The 26,798-nt window shown below is 39.3% G+C and overlaps 1 protein-coding gene across 2 annotated transcripts in view; it reads left to right on the top strand.

The window, feature by feature from the left end:
- The window catches only part of MCTP2 (multiple C2 and transmembrane domain containing 2), a 119,731-nt gene that overhangs the window by 49,361 nt on the left and 43,572 nt on the right, over window positions 1–26,798 (top strand). The window contains exons 12-18 of one of the 2 annotated variants that reach the window (XM_032700625.1): window positions 6,528–6,714; window positions 7,445–7,538; window positions 11,288–11,390; window positions 13,070–13,172; window positions 22,160–22,261; window positions 23,206–23,280; window positions 24,060–24,179. In XM_032700625.1, the coding sequence (XP_032556516.1) occupies window positions 6,528–6,714; window positions 7,445–7,538; window positions 11,288–11,390; window positions 13,070–13,172; window positions 22,160–22,261; window positions 23,206–23,280; window positions 24,060–24,179 (784 nt within the window). Of the gene's footprint in view, window positions 1–6,527; window positions 6,715–7,441; window positions 7,539–11,287; window positions 11,391–13,069; window positions 13,173–22,159; window positions 22,262–23,205; window positions 23,281–24,059; window positions 24,180–26,798 lie in introns of both variants that reach the window. The other variant, XM_032700624.1, reaches the window with a different exon arrangement.

The raw sequence follows: 26,798 nt of genomic DNA, 5'->3' as shown, positions 1-26,798 counted from the left end.
CTCTGTGGGTTTGGGGCTCCACACTCCTGCACAAGCTTATTTGGTTTAAAGCATCATTTCTGGGGGGCAACCTCACTGGTGATTTATCCGTCTCCTGACTGCTACCAGATCTTGTCCCACTGCATTATTCCAGTACCTGTAGGGAGCCTACGAGAAAAATTGAGAGACTATTTACAAGGACACGTAATGACAGGAAAAGGGAGAGTGGGTTCAAATTGACAGAGAGTAGGTTTAGATTAGATATTAGGAACAAATTTTCACTGTGACAGTTGTAAGGCACTGAAACAGGTTGCTCAGGGAAGCTGTGGATGCCCCATCCCTGGAACTGTCCAAGGCCAGGTTGGACGGGGCTTGGATCAACATGGGATAGTGGAAGGTGTCCCTGCCCAGGGCAGTGTTTTGGAATGGGATGATCTTTAAGGCCCCTTCCAACCCAAACCATTCTGTGATTCTGTGATATCTTCAAATTCTCAAATACTGGTCTTATGCCACATTGGCAGATGAAACTTTTTGTGAGATAGCAGTCAACCTTTAATTTTGTAAAGGGAATAGAATACGTTTTCTACTCTTACATCAGAACTTGATGATTCTTATGAGTCCCTTCCAACTTGAGATCTTCTAGATTCTATAATCCCATTCCACTCTATCTCACTTTGTACAGTGCTGTTTTCCTGCTAGTAACTCTACCTTCTTCCTTGTTTTGGCTTGCAGCATTGTCATGTTCCCCAAACTCCATCTGCACTGTTGGGTACATGCAGCAACATCAAGAACCATTTAGCTTCTGGAGCCCCTCTTGGGTCTGCCCATGCTTATTGCTTGCAGGATCATTGCCACAACCTCTCAATTTCTTGGGGGCTGGGATTCTGCCTGCAGTTGTTTGCTGTTCTCACCTGGCCAGGGTTTCACAACTTGCTGACTAAATAAGAGTAACAATAACTCATAAGAACATTCTCTTACTTTAAGCATGCAAATAGTTTGAAACTATTCACTGAGAAGAACAATGCCCTTTGGCTCTACAAATGTTTGTGGTTTTGCAGAGCAGGAAATGCTTTCTGGCTGACTGCTGTTGCTCATCACATGGAGAAGTGGCTGAAGATGAATCTGTTCCTTCCATTCTCACAGTTACTTCCATTACTTCTGATATTCTGTTTAGAGTTAAGAAATGAAGCAGTGGTTGCAGCTTGCCTCAGGTCAGTCTCCCTTATGCCAGAGAAATTCTTCCTTAGGTTTTTCCCCTCTTTTTTATTTTTTTCTACTGGTTTCTGGCAGGTGATGTTTAGTGTGGCAAAAACTATCAGCAAAATGCTTATTCTGTTTAGGATTGGTGAAGTCTGTGTGGCAGATTTACCTTAAAGTAAAGGTAAATCTTCCAGGGTAAATCCCTGGAAGTATTCAAGACCAGATTGGATGGGGCCCTGAGCAATCTGGTCTAGAAGAAGGTGCCCCAGCCTGTGGCAAGAGGTTGGAACAAGATGATCTTTAAAATCCTTTCCAACCCAAACAATTCTATGATTCTATGTTGAAAGTTATTTTTGATGTCTGTGTGAAGAGAAAAATTTTGCTTTTCTTGTTTTAAGCACAGTAAATTGGCTGTAGCATCAAAACAGTAAAGAAAATATACTAGTTTTTGAAAAGCAATTGCAAGAATAGGTAAACACCAAATGCATAATAAGAAGTCTTTTTTTGACTGTGTAGAAACTTTTGACACCCAATAAATAATATTTTATGAAGGGTTCAAATACCGTCTAATCTGGAAAAGGATTCTATTGGAAAAACAGCATTATGAGGTGCCATGTTTATTGTCTCCATGATTTCCAAGTTGAGTTTTGAGATTTCTGGATTTCACAACATCATTGTAAGAAAGATTCTTTAGTAAAATGTTTGTGGGTTATATTCAGTCATAGCACATGCCAGTACAGCCAACTGCCCTCAAATAATTTGAATGGTTTTAAGTAAAAGGCAAAATTTTCTGGATCTGAATTAATAATTTTGTGGTCAATTTGTGAATAGAGTTAGAATTTGTTATACTCCCCTCCAGCCTGTTCAGCCTAGAACTGTGATGGTTAGACCTTTAAATATATGTATATTTTTAATATTCAAATGAAGTTGGAGATGCTCAAAGTGGAGTCAAATCTGTTAATCCAGGCTGCAGAACTTTTGTGGCTTAAAGACTCCTATGAGTTCCTTTAAACCCAGGATTTTATGTAGGATGGATGCCTTACAACCCTAGAACAGGTCTCTTCTCCGAGGCATAATTTGATTTCAAGGTAAAAATATTATTCCTGAAATAGGACCTGAAGTGTCTGTGGAGACTATGGAACATGTAGAATAAGGAATGCCTTGCACCTCTGGTGCTAAACACTAACACCTGGGGCGTTTGTCTGCTGCTGAATTAGTGAGGAAACATTTCATGCCACTCTTCTATCACAAAACAAACCCTCACTGTCAGTGCACATCACAAGCTAAATTATTACATTCGACCTACCTGCAGTCTCCTTAGATTTTCAGCTGGGTCCAATTGCTCTTCCTTGCTTAAAATCCTGCAGCCTTTGAGTGGTTCATCTGCAGGGTCTGACACTGAGGAGTGGCTGCATTTTGGTGCTGGATGAAATAATCCCTTTATTTAGTCTGCACAAGACTGTTAGTAACATTTATTGAGTGCTTTTTGTGTCCTTTGGGATAAGAGGCATGCTATAAACAGGAGACAATGTTAATGTATATTAATAAACAAAGGTGTTAACGGGTGCAGAATTTGTCCAGGCAGAGTTAAATTGTTTATGCCAGGGTTTTAGAGAGTGTTTCTGCACTAAGGAATATGTTTTAAAAAAGAGATGCTGCGGAATGTTGAAGGGTTTTCCTTCACATATTTACCTCAAGGAAGAGATTTTACAAAAACTGCTAGACTTAAGATCATGAGCTCTGAAACTGGAGTGCATCCAATATCTTTGTGATGAATGCCTCCAGGAAACTGTGTCTTTGCAACAAGAAACAAACCTTATTTTAAAGGCCTTGATGTTGGGATGGAACAGTGAAATCTACTATGACTGTATCCAAACCTTTAATTTAAATTTCACCAGGTTACAGGATGAATCAGACAACAAAAATTTATCTGTAGAATGAGTCAGAATAAGACCTTATGAATTGTCTCCCTGACACCTGTGGCATTTGAAATTCCTCTTCAAATGTTAATCATAGATGCATCTTGCTGGACCCTGTGGTAATGATTCTGACCTCTTTTGTGAAGGGTTCTCAAGAATTGTGCAGGGGCTAGTAAGAGGCTAAGCTCAGCACCTTTTAGTGAAATTTTAACATTTGATTCCCAAATGTACTGTGTAGTGTTCTCAAGTAATATTTCTCTGCAAAATGAATAAAAAAGGGGGGAGAAAGTAGCTACAGATGAGGGCTGTAAGTCAAAAGAATAGCTTTAAATGAAAACTAAAGCTGTGGTGTAATCCCCTACAGGACTAGGGGTTAATGTAGAGGTGCAGACCTCAATATTGATCAAGAGGACGAAGGAAAGCATTTAATTAATCGTGGTTTAAAAAAAAGAAAAGGTGCTACATTTGTGTGCACAATGCACTCAACTTACATAACTGCATCCCCTACAGATCTTACATACAGCCACGTGTGTGAAAGATTATACCTGAATTTAATATGTAATGTAGCAAAAGATGACCACAAGTAGAGCTATTCTATTCTGAAATAGGATTACTGTGTTGAGAATTTAACTTGGGAGATCATTTGCATCACGTAAAATACAAATAATCTGAAAGTTTTGCCCTTTGCATTCAGATCAGACAACCTTTAAGCAAAAAGTAGATTACCTCCATTAGTTTTATTCTGTGCCTATCATGATAGTCTCTTACCACTTTCCTCTGAAATAATTATCTGTAATAAGGTCTTGCAGATAGAAAGCTGAGAGAGAAGGAAAGGAATAGTTTCTGTTTCGGGAGGATGAGGGAAGCAGTTTGGAAACCATTAGAGTTGTTTTAATAGTGTAGAGGCATTTGTGTGGAAACTGCTGAATTTATAGAGTAAATTGAGTGTCTAATTGTTTTACCAAGCTGCATTCTTTTCAGTCTGATCAATTATGTTGTATAACCTAAATGAAACAGATTCTTTTTTTTTTCTTAAACCTTTTGCCATTTGCAAGTGCAGATGTGGATTTTCAGTTCCTCACAAGAAAATACAGAATGAATTTTGCTTTCTCTCACCTTGAATGAACACAGATGTTTTAAGGACGTTGGTTTGCACAGAAATCGGACATCATTTGAGGAAGAAATGCTTATACACCATCTCCTGCTGTTCTCCCCTCCACATGTGCATCCCTCCTACCCCCACATCCTTATACTCCATCTTTTCTTTGAACTTTGGCTATTCAAATTCTTTTACTAAGAGAAACAACTCCAATATGCCAAAACAAGCTAGAATTATATTTAACTTTGCCTTTGAGATATGAGAGATTTCTGAGGTTATCTATTGGTAGGAGATGCACCATTTTCTGAACAAGTTGTCTTTTCTCTCTTACCCCATGGAAAGTTTTTAACATAAAAAACAATTGCAGCTTTTCCCAGTTGTGGACTGTGTTGAGTGGGTGGTGTATGAAATGCTGACGTGGGAGACATGGCCTCTATTGCCAGCTGAACCACAGACCAGCTGGGAGACCTTGAGATTTCCCCTCTCCTTCCTTCAGTTTCTTCATCTGAAAAAAAAAAATAAAACTAAACCCCAAGATAATGATACATTCCCCTTTTTGTACTGATACCCAAAGTATGAGTGAAACTGCTGTGATCTGAGGTGCAATGGTGTTAATGCAGCCAAGGTGATGTTGACCTCCACTGGGGAAGTGATAAGGTCTTTTTCTCAAATAAAAATAAGGTCTTTTTCTCTCTCTTTGTTGTTGTTTTGTTTTCCTTTCTGCTGTAACTTTTCCTGTCATATCTTTCTGAGGAGTCTAGGCGTAGCAATGAGTTTAAAACGCAACCTCTCACACTTGGAAATGGTGTTGAGAGGCAGCCTACGCGCCGAGCCGTCTTGGTACTCTGCCTGGTTTATTTTCTTTCTCTTTCAAAGCACTTGAAAGCAGTTAATAAGAGTAAACTTGAAACCTGTTGTACATCCAGTGCAGTGTACAGCAAAGAGCACACTTAAGGCAAAGTCATTCCTGTTGATTGTGGTCAGAGGAAGCTTAAAGAGTCATGTTTTAATACACGGTGCTACTGGATGACTTTCAAACTCATCAGAGCAATGGCTTTTACTTCATAACACTGTTTCTTGGGTTTTCAGGCTGAAATGGTTTGAGATTTTTTTTTTTTTCACCCCCTTTAGCATTCACAGAAAATAGGCTGTTAAGAAGCGGAAAGCATGCAATTTATAGCAGATGGGTATAAACTGCTCCAGCTCTACTACTGGAATGGGATCAATCAGGAACACTACATGCACCATTTACCCAGAAGAAACCCACCTGGGGGAGCCCTGTGGAATTTTAGCCTATTAAGACAACACCTTAACAAGTTTAGTTTAAATAAAAACTTGTCGGCAGGCATTAAGCGGAGCAAAAGCTCTTGCTCTCCATCATCCGCTTGCCGTCGCTTTGAGAAATGTGACTCCTCTTGCACTGTGGCAACGAACTCCCTCCTTCCTAATTTTTTCTTTTTTTTTTTTTTTTTTTTCCTTTTTCATCTGTAACTTTTGTTCAGCCCGTCCTTAAAAGTCAGGCCCCACAGAGGTTCAAAAAAGTTCCACTCCATTTACTGGACTTCTAAATAGAAGGCATTTAGCCGAGCCAAGTGATAAGGCTTTTTGTTGGGTTTAACCGCTCCCTTCGTGTGTAACTGGCTGCCTAGTGATCTCTCTGCTTTAGCCCATACTCATCTTCTATTATTGTCTCTTTATGAATGTTTTTCCTTTATCGTCCTTATTTTTATTTTTGGGGGAAGTATCAGGTTAATGATACATATTATGTGCAGGGAGTGGGGGGGGAGGACTTTTAAGGCAATCCTTCCCTTTGGGAAATAGTACACTGAAAATGTAGCTCTGGTAAGGCTTGTAAAAGAGATTGGGGCATACAGTATAATGTAGCATAAAATGGAGAATGTGACTTTAAAGAAACTAATCTATTTTAGGCTAATGTTTTAAATTTTGCGTTTGCCCCTTTTCTTTTCCCCCAGGTGAAATAAAATTGTGTTTCGAATCCATCACAAAACACTGGGGGATTTCAGAGGGGAAGTGAGGCAGGCCAGAGTTAAGGTTTCCTCCTGTACTTGCAGCCCATACCTCTTGCCTCTCCTTACCAGTAGACAGACCAGAAAGCAAAACTTGACAGTGAGACAGAAATTGGCTAATTTTAAGACAGAAATTGGCTAATCCCAATTTTAATTTTGGGATGTTTTTTGCATTCTTTTTATCCTGAACAAGCAATAAGTTTTGATGCCTGCTTGCTACTAAAATCAATATAAATGTTACTTCATAATTTTTTTTTTTCCCCATCTCCTTTTTCTTGTTAACCCTTGACAATGTTGTTCTAGGTGCCAAGTTGACATTACTGCCCTGCCCATGAAGCAGACCAATCGCCTAGAGCTGCCTCTGGAAAAACATCCAGGGTCCCTGCTAATGCTGATTGCTGTTGCCCCATGTACAGGAGTATCTATCTCTGATCTGTGTGTCTGTCCTTTGGGAGACCCCAGCGAACGGCAACAGATTTCTCAACGTTATGTGAGTTTGTGTGGGTTTTTTTTTGTTGTTTGTTTTTTTTTCTCTCCTTTAGTTTTGAAAGTAGCCAAAATTGCAGGAAAAAAATAAATTCTCCAGTCATAATAACATGTCTCCTACCAAAGAAAACTGTTATGTGGTAGAGTTATTACATTTAGAATGACAAGGAGATGGGCAGAGCAGATAGACCCAAGCAGTTTGGCTGTTTGTATTTGTTGAGTTTTAAACTAATGCTATTCTTTGCAAATTTGAATTGTATTAAGAGATTATCATGCAGAATGAGACACTGAATATCATTAAGAGATCATAATATACTTAGCTTCATTTCCTCCTTTGGGGAGGTTATTTTCTGGGCTTTCAGCTGTTGGAAGATAAAGCTATATGATGGCTTCCACGTCCTCAAAAGCTGGCCAAGAAGGAGTAAGTGTATCTCAGTGTGCCAGGAGAGGTTCAAATTGGATATTAGGAAACATTTCTTCACCAAAAGGATTGTCAGGCGTTGGAACAGGCTGCCCAGGGAAGTGGTTTAGTCATCAGTGCTGGAGGTATTTAGAAGATGTGTAGATGTGGTTTAGTGGTGGGCTTGGCACTGCTGTGTTAATGGTTGGACTCAGTGATCTCAGAGCTTATTTCCAGCCTAATTGTTTCTGTGATAAGTTATTTAGTAGTTCAATAGTTTCTGTTTCTTACTGAATTGCAAACAAAATATGTCTTTATACTTTCCTCCTAGCAGTGTATAAAGAATTCCTTTCGGGACATAAAGGACATTGGCTTCTTACAAGTCAAAGTTTTAAAGGCAGTGGACCTGTTGGCAGCAGATTTTTCAGGTATTTTGTTTCTGTTTTGCATCATATGATGTTATAATATATTGCAAGTGATTGTTAGATTTTGTGCAGTACTGTCAGTGGATCAAGGAAAAGTAAATCTTCCCATCATTTCTCCAGCTGTGAAATCTGCCTTGGGGAACTGAGATACCAATTGATTTTGAATGCCAAAAGTATGTGGGAAGGTCCAGTGGATGGAGATCTTAATTTCCCTTTAGATCTGAGCAATATGACAGATACCTTTACAACAGCACATCATGCTAAGTGTTTTTTCCAGCAGGAATATGTAAAATAAGTGTTAATATAAAGTGATGGTGCCTGCAAAGCACCTGCAAAGCAAAGCCTCTCCATCTTTTATCAGGTGTCTTGTGAGTTTGGAGCAAAACTGAAAGATTTTGGGGGTGTCTGACATGGTGCTGGGTGTGTGGGTTTGGGTGATGCTGCAGGCTGTCACCTGAAAAAGAAAGCTTGTCAGCAGTGGGGGTGTGAGTGTGATGGTTTCTCTCACAGCTTATATGAGGCTTCAATTTGGAATGACCCCTGTGGTGCTCTTACTCCACAAAAAGGATGGATTTTCCATTGAGCTGTACCTCAACTTGTGACTGGTCCTGACAGCAATGGACACTAACACCTTTTAAAACCACAACTTTATATTGTCCCTCCAGGGAAGGTCTAGGGGATTGATACTTCTCTGTAGTGGCTGCCTGGATATTATTATTTTTATTAGCAACTTCTCCAGGATTCTGGAGACCTTTTAATTCCCCTCTGTATCTCGCAGCAGCTCATAATTCACAGACACAGCATTGTGTGTTGTGTATTTGCTGACATAGTCATTTTTTTAAGATAACTTGTTGATAAAGGCAGGAAAGATGCTAGAAAAAAAACACTCTTACCCCATTCCGTTGTATTTGTGAAGGAATTGTTACATAAGAGAATGTTGCTCCTAAAATAAGGAGCAAAGCAGAAAGCCTGCAATTAATCATGGTACTATGTCAGTGCTATTTTCAATTCACTACTTAATCCTGAAGTGGAAAAAGAAGGTTACTGTAGAGAGCAGTACTTTGAGGAACTGAAGAACTTAATTTGAAAACAAACAGAAAACCTGCCAATAATGAAAGGAAACTTGCAAAGAAACCCATTTCTAAATTGACATAATGTGTATGTCCATATATTAGTAGTGTAACTGCACCTTACTGACTAATTTAATAAGTGTAGCACAGCAAAGCAGAACCTTTGGCACATGGCAAGGCTGGGGCTATCTACAAATATATGAGATTTTAATATAGCCAGTGTTCATGGAAAGAGCTGAGCCCGGAAGGTTATTTACCCTTTGGAAAACTTTGCTGATGCTAAAGCAGTTTCATCAGTGATGGATTTGGCCCCCTTTCCCTCAGTACTTAAACAGGAGCATGTGGGTGGATAATGAACATTGGAAGAGACACGCAGGTTCTTGATTCTGCAATTCAAAGACTTTTCATACGGAGTATGTGACACACATTCCTTGTGCATAGCACAGAATGAAATTCTGCTTAAGTAAAAGGTTACTCAGTCTGTCATTATATTCAAAATAACCCAGGCTTTGAGCCTGATTCATGAAGCAAATGACAAATTGTTTTTCAATGGCAGTGCTGAAAATATCCTAGTATTATGCTGTAATAGACCCACCAAATTGCAAAAGGATGCAGCCATTTTAGGTAAAAATAGCATAATTTCTGATCGTGAAATGAGAGACATAAAGATTAATTATCTGTTCTGAGCCATTCATAAATGATTAGTGCAGCAATTATGGGCTTCCATAATAGAGCCCTCCTAGAGCAGTGCCATATTTCCTGCACTGCCAAGGAGACTGCTCAGATTTATTGTTATTGATAAAAGTAAATTCAAAGTCCAGCTAAAAATCTGATAAAGGGAAAATGGCAGAGACAGTCAGAGGTACAAAGATTTCAAGGGTTAATGGAGGAGCAGTGTGAGCAGTGCTCCCCTCCCTGTCCTGTCCCATAATCTTATGTCCATGAACTTCTGCAGACCAGTCATGTGATGATGAGTGTAATGCCACCTTGTACCTTATTCCCATGGTAAAGATTGGATTTTGGTGTGATTGGGATTTCTGTTGTCAGTTGCTTGCATTATAGATTTTAATAGATTTTAATTGCAAGTTTTCAGCCTGCTATAATAATAGCAATTAGAAAACACAGAGTATCTGCTTTGGTTTTGAGCAGTGTTTTGAAAATCCATATTTCACTGTTCATAAACGTCAGGCTACTTCCCACACAGCTGTATCATACATGTAGAAGCTCTTCAGCCACAGCTAGCCCAATTTGAGCCTTCCATACTTTTATGTTCCTAGATAATAGTTTTGTTGACGTGGAAATGACTTTTTCTGCTTTGTTGGATGTTTTCTGTGTACGCATGAGAGTTCTTCTCAAACACTGAATTTGCTCACTGACCAAAAAATAACATTCAGAATACCAAATTATACAGTGGGATTGTTTTTGGCATATACTAGTTTGCATTTCAAGCAGTTTCTCTGAAAGGCTACATGCGTTTTCCACACTTATCAGGGAATGGGCACGTAAGCTGAAAAGAAGACAAATAGATTCCAGTGATACACATGGTCTTTAAACTTTACCAGTATTGACTAGTTAATACCCACTGTTTACATACTGAAAAGATTCCTGTTTAGTTTTTAAACTTCTCAGAGTAAGACCCTTAAGAACTCTGCATTAATAATACCAAAAATAAGGATTAAGGAAAAGACAGCTTTTGCTTAAATATCTTGTTTGTCTGCTGTCTAAATCCCTGCATTGCTGGCATATTTAGTTGCCTACATAGAAGTTAGGCTGGGATGTTTGTGGCTGAGTTGTACATGAACACTGGAGATGAGATTAAGTCTGATACTGAGCCAGACATGCTGATAAGGGGCACTGTGTTCATCATGGAAACTGCTGAGCTGCAATAAGTTGGGAAAGCTACAGATTCATGTAATGTGAGCTATCAAAAAATACATTAGCAAACGTGTCCTGACCATAGTAGGTTCCATGTTGAGATCCTTCTTTTGAGAGGAGGTTGGGTTTTTTTGTTGTTTTGGGGAGGTTTACTCTGTTTGTTTGCTGTAAGTGTGATACCTGGTTCATGCATGGATTCTCCACTTGATGTTGGGTTCTGTTTAAACTGTGGCACGGTGTGGAGTCTTCATAGCTTCAAGGACTTGCTCACATGGAACTAATTGAAGAAATGCTGCTGATTCAGTCGTTGTCCTGCTTTTTTTCTCATGGTGTGGATACTTAATCTTGTAATCAGCCGAAGGAGACCACAAGCCCTAAGGAGAGGATAAAACAAGAGATTGTAACTGCAGCACTGATGATTCCCTGGCTCAGAATGATGGTACTGCTTTCATAATGTCATCTGAGTAATTGTCAGCATGAACAGATTTTTCTTACTATAAAGACTTAGAGATGATTCAGTTTAAGTCTCAGATTTCAGGTGTTAGAATGAAGCCCCCTGAATGAGTTACAAGGTAAGTGTTAGAGTTTCTGGACCTGGGGGTGAATCAGAGATACTGTTTATTTAGCAAGTCCTTCCAGCAGAAGGAGGCACTTTGCAGTTGTCTTAATGACTCTAATTTTATTTGACCAATCACTTCCTCAGCCCTACTGCAAAGAAAGACTCTGCATGCCAAATACCAGAACGGTTCCACATAATTTTTCTTCTCTCTCTCTTTTTTTTTTTTTACCTATCTGATCTTCTCCTAGGCAAAAGTGATCCTTTCTGTGTATTAGAGCTGGGAAATGACATGCTTCAAACACACACTGTTTACAAGAACCTCAATCCAGAGTGGAACAAAGTTTTCACATTGTAAGTGGATTGCTTTTGAAACCATGCTGCAACTGCAGTTAGCAGCTTAACTAGAAAAGCTATTGACTTTGGGAAAATACAAAGGTCAAGTTTAAGATATGTCATTTTTTTCGCAGTCAGAGAGGATGTTGGAGAAATCTCAAATATAACTTAATTAAAGCCTTTTGCCTTTTACTAGTTCTTGCATGGAGTTTATTAATAGAAGTCATTAAAAGAAAAATTACTGTGATATTTATAGGAAGAATCATGAGTAGACATAATGGAGTCATAGCTGGATCCAAGAGATAATGTAGCAGAAAGCTGAGAGCAGATACTCACGCCTACATTTTCCGTATATTAAAATAAAATATGTTTCATTGAACCTTGGTAGAATCCTTGTTGAATTTGAAGTAAGCAGAAAATTAGAGCTCATGTTGGTTTTGGTAAATCTTCTGAATTTAAACTCGTCAAACACACTTCAAATTAGAAGCATAATTTTTTATGGAAATCAAAGTATTCTTTTTTCTTTTGGTGACTTTATTAATAAAAAAAGTTATAATTTAGGTATTGCTTTAAATCAGCAGAATTTTTTAATCTTTACTTTATGCTGACAAAGATTTTTGTGAATAAGTGAATGAGATATACATTTCCAAGACTGTTGCAGTTTGTGCAAGGAAAGCAACCACAAGGGCTGGCGATGGAGCATTTGTGACATTTGCATCTGTCCACTGGAAGAACAGTTTGAGAATGATGAGCTTCTTGCAAAAGCAACATTCATAAATATTAGGCTGGATGAGAACACAGTAAAAAGTATCTGATTTGTTTTATAGAAATACCTTGCTGTGTTTCTGTTTAATTCCTGGGTGCAGCTGAGAGATTGTCTCTTGGAGTCCGTTCTCTAACTTTATTTTCAAGAAGCTTCCTCTCATCAGTGTTTTTTCTGAGATTGTGCCAGCAGATGAGGCTTGTTGGATGTTCAGCCAGCAAAATAAATCCAATAAGATTCCAAATTTATTTTATTAAAAAAGAAGGTTTGTGTCTGTACTTCCTGTGAGTCTCAGGAATGTCATGTACAGACTATCTCTAACTTTCTTACTGATGTTGCATGGATAATCCAAGCACCAAAATTGCAGAGGTAGTGAGTCACTCCCATCTCTCCTTAGATTTTTGTCCATTTAAAAAAAAAAAATGAATTAAACACCTTAAAAGCTATTGATATTTTAGATTGATTTTGGAGCAGTGTGAATTGTTTTGTGTGGTGAGTCCATTTCATCTGGAGCATTCAAAGCCCCCAGAAAGCCTTTCCCATCATATTTAGACTTTCTGCAACACACTTATCTGTGTGTGTCACTGTGCAGTTTTAATGCACTGAAGCCTGGTTTTGAATTCATCCCTTGACCTCTCCCACTCACCAGCTTTCTCTGTTAGAGAGCTGAGTTTTGCATTGATAGCATTGCCAATAAACACAGAAAATGTCACTGTCTGCTAGTGTTTCCACTTAGTTATGGGACTGAAACATGAGGGGAAAGCTTGGGAAATACCCATAATTTGATTCATTTTGGGGGGAATTTAATTAAATTCTGGTTTTATACTCCAAGGTAATACAAACTTAATTAGTAAAACAGAATTCTCAGATCTTTGTGGAGGAAACTGTGTGCGTGTACATTATTTTTTTGTGTGTCTGTACTTTTCTGTTGCAGCCCTATTAAGGATATTCATGATGTTCTGGAAGTGACAGTGTTTGATGAAGATGGAGATAAACCCCCTGATTTTCTTGGAAAAGTTGCCATCCCTTTGCTGTCTGTAAGTTACCTTTACCACATGTATCATTCAAACATTGATGGATTTGCTGGGGACAAGTTGCATGTCTTTTCCCCATGGCACAAAGCAACACAGTTTTAGAGATAAACAGGTTTTGTGATCTGTACATGCCTTAGTTGGCAGTGTTTATAGTTCTCCTTAGTGTAACGAGCATTGTCAGCCCATTTTAGTACAAATTTGTTTGATTGGGAAGAAAATTGCAGAAATGTCTGTACTTCATCAGCACTATAAGCCATGTAGGTCTGAAAACATAATTGAGTTGTTCTGTATGTTTCCACATCGTCCTCTGAAGGTAACATTTTAAGCATGTCTTTGTTCCGTCTTGCTTCTTTTTACTCCATGGAAGTAATTGCACATCACAGTAGGATTGACTAGAGATAGCTGTTGTTATTGGCACAGCTGAATAAAATTACCTAAAAGGGGTGTTTTCCACTCCATAGTGCTTTTAAAGACTGGTGGCTTTTGTTCTGTAAACAAATATGTGAGGAGTGAGCGCTACCATGGGAGTATAAAATCAAAACTGGAAACAAAGAGAGCTCATGGGAAAGTGGTTGCTCTGGAGATTAAGGAGAGTTGAAGCTTTTTTCAGAAACAGCCAAAAAAGGCCAGGCTAAAGAGAGTGGAACATGAAAGGGTCATTAAAAGACTTTAATAGAGAAACGAGGCGAAAGCAGCTTTGTGTTTGGTAAGACTGATTTAATTTTGAAACAAAGCTGGTAATAATAATAAGTAAACCAGATCAAGAGGATGTAAACAGCTCCATGTGTATGTGCAGTGTCACAGAAGATTCTGGTAGTTTTTACAGTAACATTTAGGAAGAACTTTCTATGCTGTGACTTATTAAATCAATTAGTAGACGAGGCTTGAAACATCATGGGACTCTTGTGTCATATTAGTCAAGTTGTGTAAACACGTTTAACTGTAGGCACGGGGGTTTCCACGAGTTTTGAGGCAGAGATGCTTTGCAGTAGGTTCCCTTTACAGAGGAGAGGATGTGACAGGTATTTGCACAGTGAGTACTGCGTTGAGCCCTGTACAAACATTTGTGGTGGTGATTTGTTGTACAAACATCATGGTGTGATTCTTGGGGTTGTCCTGTGCAGGGCCAGGAGTTGGACTCAGTGATCCTTACGAGTCCCTTTCAGCTCAGGATATTCTGTGATGACATTTATGCTTGCAATATGTGACATGATTCCAGTGATACAGGCAGTGGTGAGATGCTTTCAGTAATGCACAGTGTGATACTGTGGGTAATAGCACTCTCAAATAGGCAGATGGTGGATCCTGAGTGATACAGAGTACAAAATTGCAGTATTGTTTTGAAACATCCCTGTGAAAGCATATTCATCCCCGCAGAAAGGCTGGCACACATCTTTCAGGGTTAAGGCAAGAATTTGTCTTTGAGTTTTAGAGGCGGGCTGCTGTAGGAAAGGCAATGGCAGGTTAGTGGGACTCTATCCTAGCAGAGACTGGAGAAATGGGAGATTTCTAGAGGGAAACCAGAGGTCCCATTTGATCAAGGCAGGCCATATAAACCCGACAGCGCCAGCATAGTTTAGGTGAGGGACCAGTCAAGATCAGAGGGGGGAACTGCAAATATTTGATGTTTCCAAATAAATAATGAACTGCCCAGAAAACTCTTGAACTGACTTAGAGGATATGATCCCAACCTAAGGAATGCTTTATAGTGGTAAAGGAATAGGCCAATGTGCTCCAACTTTGTTTTGATTTTGTCTAAATAAGTGTATTTCTTGTGTATGTGAATTAAAAGCAATGTAACTTCTGAATCTCTTCAAGAAAGTGTGTTTGTTTCCATCCACCCCGTGCCCTTTAGAGTTCACACTGGAGTTTGAAATGGGAACTCTTGCAATTTGGGGATATAAAGAGCCTAAGCTATAGGAGCTAAGGTGTAAATACTGAGCTGTTGGTGCCCCACAGGCTGTTGTGTTCTGTGCAATGTTCTTCCCTCCGTGACTCAGACTGCAGGTTCTTTTTGGGGATATTTTAGCTTGTTCGTCTGTTTTAGTGGCTTGAGTTGTCAATATCTCCTATTTTATAACAATATTAGAGTCAGTTGGGCATGGAGGATGATTTGATGTTTACAGGGAGGAAAAAACCTCTTAACATCTTTTATTCCATTTTTGATCACTTTGTTAATTTTTCCCCAAGTCCTCGTATCTCTGATGTTACTGGAAGAGAGTGGCTGGAGCAGCTGCTCTCCTGCAGATCCAGTGCTTGCCAAATGGTCTGCATGATCGGCAGCAGGCTGTGTGGGCTCACAGTGAGAAGATGTTAGATTTGGATTTTCTGTTGATTTTATAGGCATTTGTCAAGTATCCCTTAGGAAGCATGTAACAAGGCAGAGGAGGGGAGTGCATGTGTGTGGTAATGTCCAAACTATTCGGTGTAGGGTATTTTTGTCCAAGGTTTTAGACAAAAAAAAAATAAAATAAAAATTGTTTATGCTTTCCCTTGCCAACCGATCTTCTTCCTTCCCATCCAAACTTCTCTGCCTCCTATTTCAGTCAAATCTAGTGTAAATATACTCATCTCTGCTTCTGATTAAAAACATTTTGCACCTATTAACTTGGTCTGCTCAGACAGAAAACTGTAATTTTCTAAGCTATTTTTCTTGAAATGGGAATTTCAGTGTATGTTGTCATTTTGACTATAAGTTTGAATGTATCCTTTGAACCATTTAGATAAATATACTAAAAGAGAACAAAAGTTAAAAACGCCAGGAAGCCTCACAATCATGTAGGTTTAATTTCTCTAGGTAATCAGGCCTGACATTTGCCTGACATTAAATTATCTTTTGAAAATAGATGTGCATTTGCCATTTTTTTCTTGTTAAAATTGCAAAAGTTAGACTTGTGAGCTGTCAGCACATGAAGTAAGTTTACTTCAGGAATTGTTCATGGATGACTAGATTTTTTTTCTTAATGAAAAATTGCCTTGAATAAAGTATATGTTGGAGGGATATGAAATGTTTAATTAATTTGACAACGAATTTTGGGTTAAATGTGTTCAGTAGTCCCACACTGGCATTTTACAAACACAAGTACACCTTCATCATCGCATTAACACCCAAATAATCTTACTGTACAAAACTTTAGGGATTATGAAATTACTTATGCTTTGACTGTGATCAAGGCTTATGCAGGCACCAAATAAGAAAAATAGAAAGTTGGGCAGCATGAGAAGAGTTTCAAGGTGCCAAATGATGAATAAAGCTGCAAGCTTCACTTTCTTCTGATAGACATGATGAAGTAGCATTGGATAAATACACATTTTCGTAGCATTACACTGAATTTTGGGAGAGAGAGAGAGAGAAAAGTTATTTGCATTTTAGCTTTAGCTTTTCCATGTTGATCAACCTGTCTCAAACACAGCTCTGGTCAGCCACATTCACAGAAGGCAGAATTTAAACTGGAAAAGACACAGATTAGTGCTGCCAGAGTATTCAGCAAAATGGATCACTGTCTTGTCAGAGGTGACCTGTAGACTCTGTCTTGCTTAACCTTTGGGCTGGGAGGGAGATTGCCATCTTGGAGCCTGGGGAGTGAAAGAGAAGACCATGTACATCACTGAACAGAGCAGGCTTTTGTGCTAGAAACTGAAGAAGAACCTGGGGAACGGAGAAGTAGGGCAAAAACTTTATTACTTCAAGAAAGAAGTTTGATAGGTTTAGAAGTTTTGTAGGTTCTGGGGGACTTGAACTAATTATCAAAGAAGTCCTTTCTATCTCTGTGTTCCTTTGTGTCCTAGATCTTAGTAAAAGCAACCGTGCGTCTCTTTGTGAGGGTCTGTCTTTCTTCTTTTGCTTCAAGAGACTCCCATCTCCTAGAAGGCTGCAAGTTATTAGAGACATGGGAGCATATAGTGTGCTTCAATGAATTTGAAAGCAGAGTATATCAAATATCCTCATGTAGAAAGACCTTTGAGTAAAGAGTTGTATCACAGAATGGAATGTTTTTTATCTGCTGGATTATCAGATCAGTGTAGTCCTCAGCTGCACCCTTTTTTCAGCAAATAGGAAGAGGTCTATGAAATATTTTCAAGTGCCAGTCAGGGTCAGTAGCCAATGATACACTGAAAACAAATAGTGTGCCTTTTGGAAGCTTAATTACCTAAAACATGGCCTGGATTCAGAGAGCAGACACCCGATGACTGCAGTTACTGAGCACTTGACCATAAGTGCACAGTATTTTCCAGGAGAAAGTCTTAGAGTTTGAGAAAGTGAAATTGCTGTGTTTTATGCAATAGAGGCAGCTGTGAAGTGTGTTGTGTGTTCTGACTTTTATCCTCATCATGGACCAGGATTTTTGGAATTGAGAAAATCCCCCCACATCTCTTCCAGAAAAAAACCAGCACCTTGTTTCTGAAATTAGATTCTCCTCTGACCATGCACTCACTGAAGTGGTATCAACAGGAGTGTTTTCTCAGGTACCACCTAGGATCCTTATACTCCCAGGGTTTTCAGCTCCTCCCCAGACTGGCTGGAAGCCCTCGTGTGGCTGCCTGCTTTCAGTCCATATCTGTTTGGTCTTTGGATAAGAATCCTCTGCCAAGAACCCAAATCTCCATTCCACTTTGGATCCCATGGAAGGTTGCTGAAACTGACACATTTGGGGCAAAGGTTTCTGGGGTGAATGAACAGGCATTTTGTACAGAATTGGTGCAACATATATGGCAAGCCTGGAGAGAAACAAAACATTATTTGTTCGTGTACAGGTGGATCACATATGTGGCTTGCTTTCCTCTTTTCCTGGGGAAATATGTCCTTTGATAAGGGTAGGTGTGTGTCTGTTACAAGACAGCTTTATGTTATGCAGGGCAAATGGGATGACATTGTGCATCAGCAATGAGCTCAAGCAGGAATATCAGAGGTCCCAAATGCTTTAGATGAATTACCCTTGGAGAGTAGCCATTACCCTTTCCACACGTCACGGGTGTTGATGTACAGAGGTTTAACCCAACGTTCTTCTGTCAGGTCATCAATATATGACATTGAATCTGCATCAAAGCTGGATACAGAGTGAAGTTTTCTTAAAATCAATGTAAAAAAAAAAAGCCACTAAACCATATTTCTTTGAGACAAGAGCAATGAAAAAACACGCTTTGCTGCGTAAGGGTCCTGTCTGCTCCGTGTTTTGTGTCATATCAATCTTGGCTTTTGCTATTTCATTAAAATTCCCAAGCGGTCAGAAGGTTGTTGCTTAATAGATTTAGCATTGGCTGGCTACATCAATACTGTGTTTAGTCACATTTGTTTTACTGGGGACATCTGTGTGAAGAGTTTAGCAAATATATTCATTCATTTGAAAGGAACTCGCTGCACTTTGGACCTTGACTGTGTGGTGGTCTCAGGTACCTGAACGTTTCCTTCAGTTAGAGGCAACTTCTGGCAATGTTTTGCCTGAAGTGCTTCTGTAGACCGAAATATTTATTGCAAAAACAATTTTAGATGTTCTTCCAGCTGGTAATTTCCTTTGCATGGTCCTGTATGGAGAAGAGATGTGATATAGAATATACAGTTTGTTCTGTGAAAATATGGACATTGCTTTGTCTTTCGGTGTTGACTCAGAAGAGGAAAATGTCCCAAGTATCAGAAATTCCCATGGGATGAAAATCCATTTTTTCTGATTGTGACCTTGCAAAATGCAGTATGTTGGTAGGATAGGCACTACTGTCCTGAGGTTAATCCCAGGGTTAGGGCAGTCTTGGTTTGTGGTTGAGCCTCAGTATGCTGTATGATATTAAGAAGCTTCCAGAGGATGCAGGCATTAGTATTCAGTGAGAATATAAAGCATCGTCAATAAAGGAATAATATCGATTATGTCTGTTTAAGGTGCTTACCTGCCGATATTTTCACATTTAATTTGAACAGTCCTTTCCTTCCCTTTTCCCCTAAGTAGGTGTTAACATTCTTAGGAAGGCTAACCTGTTTTAGACACAGCTATCAGAAATATTCATGAGTCAAATCCGTGTGAGATCATCAGGTATGTAGCAAAAGATGTTCGGGTGATAGAAGAAACCTGATCTTTCTGACATTTGAGGTTCATCCTAGGACCCAGCCCTGGCTGCTCACTTTTCCACGGCTGGAGAGAGTGTTTAAGTGATCTTTGTGAATAGCAGAGATTGGGAAAAAGTACCCAGAGAGGAGAAGGAAATAAATCCAGAGTGAAATTAATATGACTTGTCTTCCTCTCGAGGTTGAGGGAGAAGCTGAACAAAATCTGAACTCTGGCCCAAGAACAGCATGCAATGAAAATGTGGAGTATTTAAAGCTATTTTGCATGATTTCGCCTGGGCACAGTTGAGACATGCCACCGATCTAATCTCCATGCAGTCATGGGGGTTAGAATTACCCTGTACCTTTTGTTGAACCGCACTCCTTTAGCACATTGCCAAAAATGTGAGAGTTTCTTTTGTTTGATTTCTTTTTCAGTGTTTTTTTCTTTTTATCCAAATGAAAATGCAATGGAGAGAGGCCATTTCATAGCCTGTCATTCTTTTCTCTTGTGCTTTTTTCTCTCTGAAGAAGGTCAAAAGCTAGGATATCTGTATGATTGTTTAGTCTTAGGCTGAGTTATAATTGTGCATCTTTTTGCAGACAATTCAAACACTTAGAATTAAATATACCAAATGAATCTGACTGTAAAACTGTATTTGCACTGCATTACTTTCTACCCTGTTCAATTTTAGAATAGTAGCAACAAAAATAATGACACAAAAATAATTCCCAAGAAACGAGCAACCATTTTTTCCAGATACAGACCAAGATGGAAGTTATTTGCTTCTGATTTAAAACTTACTGTTTTAGATCTGCAGACACACCTGCAGACACACCCAAAATGTTTGATTCAGCTCCAGCTCTTGAAATAATCTTTTCCCAAAAGTCAGAAGCATTTTTTGAGTGCAGAATACCACAGTATCAGACTCAGATACTCAGATACATTTATTTTCATTTTTCTATCAATTTAGTGGCCTATGACTTCTCTTTCCTTGTGGTTTTGCTCTTGAAGATGTAAGAAATATATCCCAAGGAATATGAAGTGAACTTCCCGCTAGTTGTTGCTCCTAGTTTAGCAGGATAAAATGTGATGAACATATGTGTAACTGAAATACAGGGAAATTCAGCTCCCAATTAATAACGATGGAGAATCCAGAATTAGGATATTGTGATACATATTGGGCATCTACATCTCTGCAGACAATCTGGGAACACAGTTTTCTCTTGTTTCAGGAGAGTCCATGAATCAAAGCTCAGGCTAAACCTGCTGCTGGGACATCCTCAAAAACCTCAAACCAAATCCTTCTGGCTTGGTGCCCTTACCATCAGTAAATCCATTTTTCATTTAATTTGGGAAATTGAGCAGAATATTCAATTTCAAAAAAAAATAATTGTTTTCTTACAGTAACTTTTCAAATTAATTTTTTGTCCTTGTTCGAAGGGAGAGAAAAAAACCTGGTGAAATAGCAGAAACCTTTATGATGGGTTGACAATGCTGTATGTGGCAGTTGCCCCAAGGACCTTCTGGTGCCAGTCCATTTGGCCCTAGAAGAGGGGCTGATCTTTAAGCAGCATTTCTGTTTTGAAGCTGCAGATCTGCAAAATAGTTTTTTTACCTGCCCCTTTCCTGGGAGCTGCATCATCCTTTGATACCAGGTCCAACCTTGTGCTCTTGTGGTGAAATAAATTCCACGTAGGTCTCCAAACTGGTAAAGCTTCAGATGAGAAAATAGAAAAAGGCTGGAATTCCTGGTCATAGAGCACAGAGGATGCAAAATTGGTCCTTGTGAGAACCCTCTTCCCTTTCAGTCCTTAGCCAGAAAACCCATCTACCCTTTGAACTCTTTAGTATAGAAAGGATGGAGCAACATTGGGAAAGAAAGTGACCTTTCCCTTGTCTTGTGGAATCACTTGGTTCCTATTATACCTTCTTTTTTTTTACCTTGCTTGTTTCTGCCATGGTTTATATGAGTGCCTCTTCTAAATGCCAGAGCAGCAATAGCCGTTTTAAATATGGTTGCAATTTCATGCCCCCAAATTTCCTCTGTTATCTTTAATCTTTGATCATTACAGTCCCTCAATGTAGCTTTTTGGTAAGCTGCAGTTTTTTATGTTACTGCTGTTTAGAATTAACTGCTCTGCTTCCTAAAAAGCCAAATGTTTAATCAATACATATCCTACTGTGTATAATAAATACATTTCTGCCATCACTTTTTGAAGAGAGAATGCTTTTGATTTGAGCCAAATAGTTTACAAAATGGTGAGGGAGGTTTTTTTCGTTGGTTGTTTTTTTTTTTTAATAGATGTTTAATGAGATAGGGCCAACCGGTGGATTAGAGCATAGAAATGGTATTGAAATTCAGGGGTGGGGTGGGGGAGAAGTCTCTTACACTAATTAGTTAATTTTGAACATTTGTTACATTAGCATTTGCTTTACTTCAGCTGATTCATTTCTTTGGATTGCGTTTGTTTGCTGGGTAATAATTTGACAACGTTGCAATAAACTAAGCATTAAGAAGTGGTTTCGTGTACTGGAGTGTGCAATAGGTAGGTAAAGTTGTTGTTAGTGGCTCTTTTCCTGAACTTTGGAAAAAAAATCCCATTTTAAACCTGTAATAACGGAGGCTGATTACTTCCCATCAACTGACTGGCTTCCAGGGCAGAATTTTCAGACTGGTTATTGCGTGCACTGCTCTACTATAAAGTACAAGGTCTGTAAATTAAAGTTGGACCATAAGAGATTTAATCTGCAATTTTATAGGTCTCTAATCCAACAGTCGTTTTGTGTTTCAGGCTCCAAGTATATTATCAGAGGTTGAGGAAGGTTGGTTTTTTTTTGTGTGTGTGTGCTTGAGTTATATTTATTTATTTGTTTGCAATGTCTTTAAATTATATTGTGAATTACAGCCAGGAAAATATTGATGCTTTTTCTTCTTCCCCCCCCCAACTATAGATTAGAAACGGTAAACAAAGTTGTTACACACTGAAGAATAAAGACTTGGAACGTGCTTCAAAAGGAGTAATTTACTTGGAGCTGGATGTCCTATTTAATCCTGTAAGTTGAAGTATTTTCTCTTTGCTTATCTCTGGTGTAAGAAAAGTGTGAACCTACAAGGACGAGGATGGGGGGTGATGCTTTACAAACCAGGATCCAAGCAGGAAAAGTCCTGACCCGATTGCATCTGGTGGTAGAGGGATGTTTGATGTCGTGGGTGAGGAAATATTGGACTGTCAGAGCCGTGGCCCCTCCAGGTGGATGGGGCAAAGCAGGTGCAGCTTTGGTTTGACAAATAACCACAAGTGCCTTGGGAAGGAGGTGCCGATTGCTGTGGCCACGGCTTCAATTGCAACAGCCAAAAAGGCACTTAATGTTCATCTTATTATACATTAATTTTAACACCTACTTCTTCCCCAAAAAGCTGACCCAGGATGTTCTCTTCCCGGGGTGTTGACAGGAAAATTAATGAGGCATGGACACAGTGTGCTTAGTTTTTAGGTGGCTGAGTCAGTCTCAATCGTTTATGCCCTACAGCCTTTTACTGAGTTTAACTCCTATTTATTAAGGCCATCATGGGCTGTGCCACAGCTTTACTTTTGCTGAAATGAGTCCAACCTTGCCCAGTTTAACTCATCTGCATTTTTCTTAGCACAGAATGGTTTTGGGTTCGAAGGGACCTTAAAGGTCATCTCATTCCAACCGCCCTGCCCTGGGCACGGACACCTTCCACTAGACCAGGTTGCTCTGAGCCCTATCCATTGAATATTTCCAGGGATGGGGCATCCATCACCTCTCTGGGCCACTTGTGTCAGTGGCTCACCATCCTCATTGTAGAAAAGATCTCTAAAAAGCAACTCCTAAGCCACACAGAGGCTGAAAAGAGTGATATTGAAATCCCTAATCTTCCTGAACAGCACTAATGATATGAAACTGAAATAACACATTTAAAACTCCATGATGTTATTTTTATAATTTTCTTTTTTTTCTTTCTTTTTTTTTAGATAAAAGCAAGTATTAGAACATTCAAACCCCGAGAAAAGCGCTTCACTCAGGAAAACCGCAAATTTTCTAAAAAGGTGAATGTTGTGTCTGGGCTAAGCTTTTGCATTTGTTTTGGAAAGATTTGAATTGCTGTAGCACGGTGGCAAGAACAAAACCTACTTATGCATAAAATGCTGAACACATGTAAATTCAATGTATTTCTGTATATATTAAAAGGTTTGTTTGTGTTAACATGAAATTGCTTTCTGATCTAGCTTGCATCAGTAGTTCTGCTTTGTGCTTCTGAGTGGTAAAAATGATAGCTGTGGTTTTTGCACAGTTCGCAGCACTTAAAGCTCAACGAAAGCCTTATTCCCTCCTTTGGGAAGGAAGAAGCCAGGTCTTCCTTATGTAAAAAGCCCATAGGATTTTAGAACAATGGCCATTATTCTTTTTAAAATGAAGGTGTCCTGTAATAAGTCTCTATTTGTTTCTATAGACTAGTCCAAAACATGTAGAAAAGAGGTTCAGACTACATTCGCTCTGGCCCTTTTCCTGAGACATTCATATATTTTGAGAATCAAATGAGGATAAAGGTAGGTTTGTGTAACTGTTTTATTTAGTTTTGGCATCAAGACAGGCCTTTTTTCTTTTTTTTCTTTTTAAAGACTGAGGAAAATCTGGAAGGTTTGGGTGTAATCAGAAAGCAGACAGGAGCTGGAGAATGTATCTGAAATAGAGGCTTTATTTGTAATATGTGCCCTGGCGTGCATTTGTAGCTTAAATTATCCCTGTTTCTGAAGCAATAGTAGAATATTAGTGTGTTTGATTAAACTCCTCTTCTCCTCCCTTCCTCCCACTCAATATTTATCAGATCTTATCAAGAAATGTTGATCGTGTGAAAAAAATCACCATGGCAATATGGAATACAATACAATTCCTTTGGAGCTGCTTTCTCTGGGAGTCCACGGTAAAGAGCTTGATAGCATTTGTGGTAAGTGGATTTCTTCTTTTATTGCATGAGGCTAAGTGATATAAGATCTCGAGTGTTACCGTGCCTTCCTCTCCACCAGCGTAAAGCCCTTTATCGTTTGCTGTTATTGGTGTTTTATAGCTCTGTGGCTGCAGGGCTGTGGCTTTTCAAGGCAGCTTGGGCCACACTGGGCCTGATGGGGATGGAAATTAGACCTTCAGGAATAGCCTTTCTTTGCTTGGAGCAGAGGTATTCACCACCTGCACTGAGCACTGGGGATGCCCATGTCCATGGTGGGTGATGCCACCATGCAAAGGCTGTAACTGTCCGGTGACTCTGGAATTTTTAATTGTTTTTAATTTAAGACATGGCAACTTGGTGGTAGGAAAGAAAGGAGGTGGCGGCCCAGAGGGCGTTGTAGGGAGATGCCTTTGATCTGGGTGACACAGTGAGCTGATGGGGTCTTGTTCATTCCATCTTCCATTGCACTTCACTGCAGGTTATCAATTCCTGCTATGCCTGTGTTGACGTTGCCTGTTGCAGATTTATTCTCTTGACTGTAATAATACATTGTTTAAAAGAAAAAAAAAGAGAAAAGGAAAAGGCTGGTCAGTGAGTTCTGCTACACGCTGCAAACAAAAAGCCAAGTTCTCCACCTGCCTGTCCCGCTTTTCATCTCTCTCCTTTTTCCTCTTGGTAGTAAACACCCCATTTGCAGTTTTCTCATAATCCACTCAAGCACAAAAAGGTTTTACCTGCTCTTTATTCTGCGGTGTGACATTTTCTTCATGCTTGAAATGTTTGGCATGCCATTAAAGGTTGCAGAATCGTTTTGTGGTGGTCCAGCATGCAGAAAGAAAGTTTTTGAGTTGAATGTTTATTAAGCAATATAAGTCACATCTCCAAGACTTTCTCCTGCTTTTACTGTCTGTGAATTGTAAGATGCTTAAAGGCTTTTTTAAAGAAAACACTTCAGTGTATTTACCAGAGATGAGTAAAGTAGACCATTCCTGATTAAAGAAGCTGCAGAGTGAAGACAGAGGAGCTGTCTTCACCCTTAGGTCAGAGGGATGGCTGACACATAGGAGTGGGTAGAATGAGAGGGTCTTTTCTCTGTAAGTTTTTGTCTTTCTGTTGCTTGTAGTTAATTTAGATCATATTATATTTATTACATAATATATATATTATATATATTATGTATAATATATATAATATTAATATTATATATATATACTATATATTGTTAACAGCTTGAGTAGAGTAGAGTAGAGTTGAGGAGAGCAGAGTAGTTGGTGCCTCACTGAAGTCTGTGTGGCTGTGCAAGAGAGTTCTGTGATTGTGCCCAAGGGAATCAAGGTCATACACACTGGGACTGGAAAAGGAGTATCCTGTGTAAAATCCCAGTGTCACTGTCCTACCATCAGTATACAGCAATAATCTAAGCACATAGTTAAAAGGTTTGCTCTTACGAGATTTTATACCAAAGTACTTGTGAAGTTACAGCTGTGAAGTTTGGTTTTCCAGACCTAGGAAAAATTTGGAGGGGGTGAAGAGGCAGAAAAATAAGAAGGTGAGAAAGTGGGTCTGCAGAAAAAGGAATTTATTCCTAGTGGAAAGGAGGATGAGCAGGTAACAAATTACAGACTGTTAACATCTTTACTGGATACCGTAATACTCCCAGTTTCCTGAAAGAAAGTGGGTAATGGGAAAGGAATAAAAATACTCAACTCTAAGAATAATTACCACAGGCTTCTTCTACAACCCAGAATTTAAGTCTATCTGATTTTTCTCACATGGAAATAATTCAGCTCTGGCACTTAAAATGAAATGCTAATTATATATCTCTCTCTCTCTCACTATTTCCAGCGTGAGTGTTCATAGTATTGAAAATACGCACACAGCGTGGTAGGTGCAGCATCTCTCCCTACCTCAGTCTCTATGGAAAATCCACTCTTAACATGTTGGTTAAAAGATGAGGTGAGGAAGATGCACAAAGCTTCTCTACCCATTTTTCAGCTGGGTTCATAAAACCCTCACTGGTAGCTTCAGTGCCAGTCGGGCCCTCAAACCATAAAACGTCTTTTTAGAAAAGTGCTTTTCCTTACAGATGTTGTCCCTTGGGCCGCTGGCAATAACTGTTTTGATCATATTCTGCATTTCCATATATCTTCTCAGAGATAATCCCAGATACTGGGTGGTCCTCAAAACCCCCCTTCTCCTCTTGTATTGCTCTTTCCCTCTACAGGTAGTCCATACCCCTTCCTCCAAAGGGGAATAAAGGGAGGGAGGAGGAGGAAGACAAGCAGAAAGTGTAATCATGGGAGCCCTGTTTTTAAGGCAATCAGACAAAAAAACACTGCCAGACAGAAGAAAATATTTGTGAGCTCATCAGAGGATGGCAATAGGCAAGGACACAGTATCTTACACCTTCCCAGTTTAGTCTTCATTACACTGCCCCTCCCTCCCCATTAGTGTGACAGCTCATGTGTGTGACAAGGACATCAGCTGCTACTTCTGGGTGTGCAAGAGAAAAAGAGGGATGGGTAAAGAGGGAAGAAACAGAGGACAGCACAGGCAGGACATGAGTGAATAGAAAAACGCTATCACTCTATTTTCTCATTTATAAGATCCATCATCCCA

Source organism: Chiroxiphia lanceolata, chromosome 12 (genome assembly GCF_009829145.1).
Source record: "Chiroxiphia lanceolata isolate bChiLan1 chromosome 12, bChiLan1.pri, whole genome shotgun sequence".
Taxonomy (NCBI): domain Eukaryota; kingdom Metazoa; phylum Chordata; class Aves; order Passeriformes; family Pipridae; genus Chiroxiphia; species Chiroxiphia lanceolata.
The sequence above is the reverse complement of the archived record's forward strand: the minus strand, read 5'-3'. Positions and strand labels throughout refer to the sequence as shown.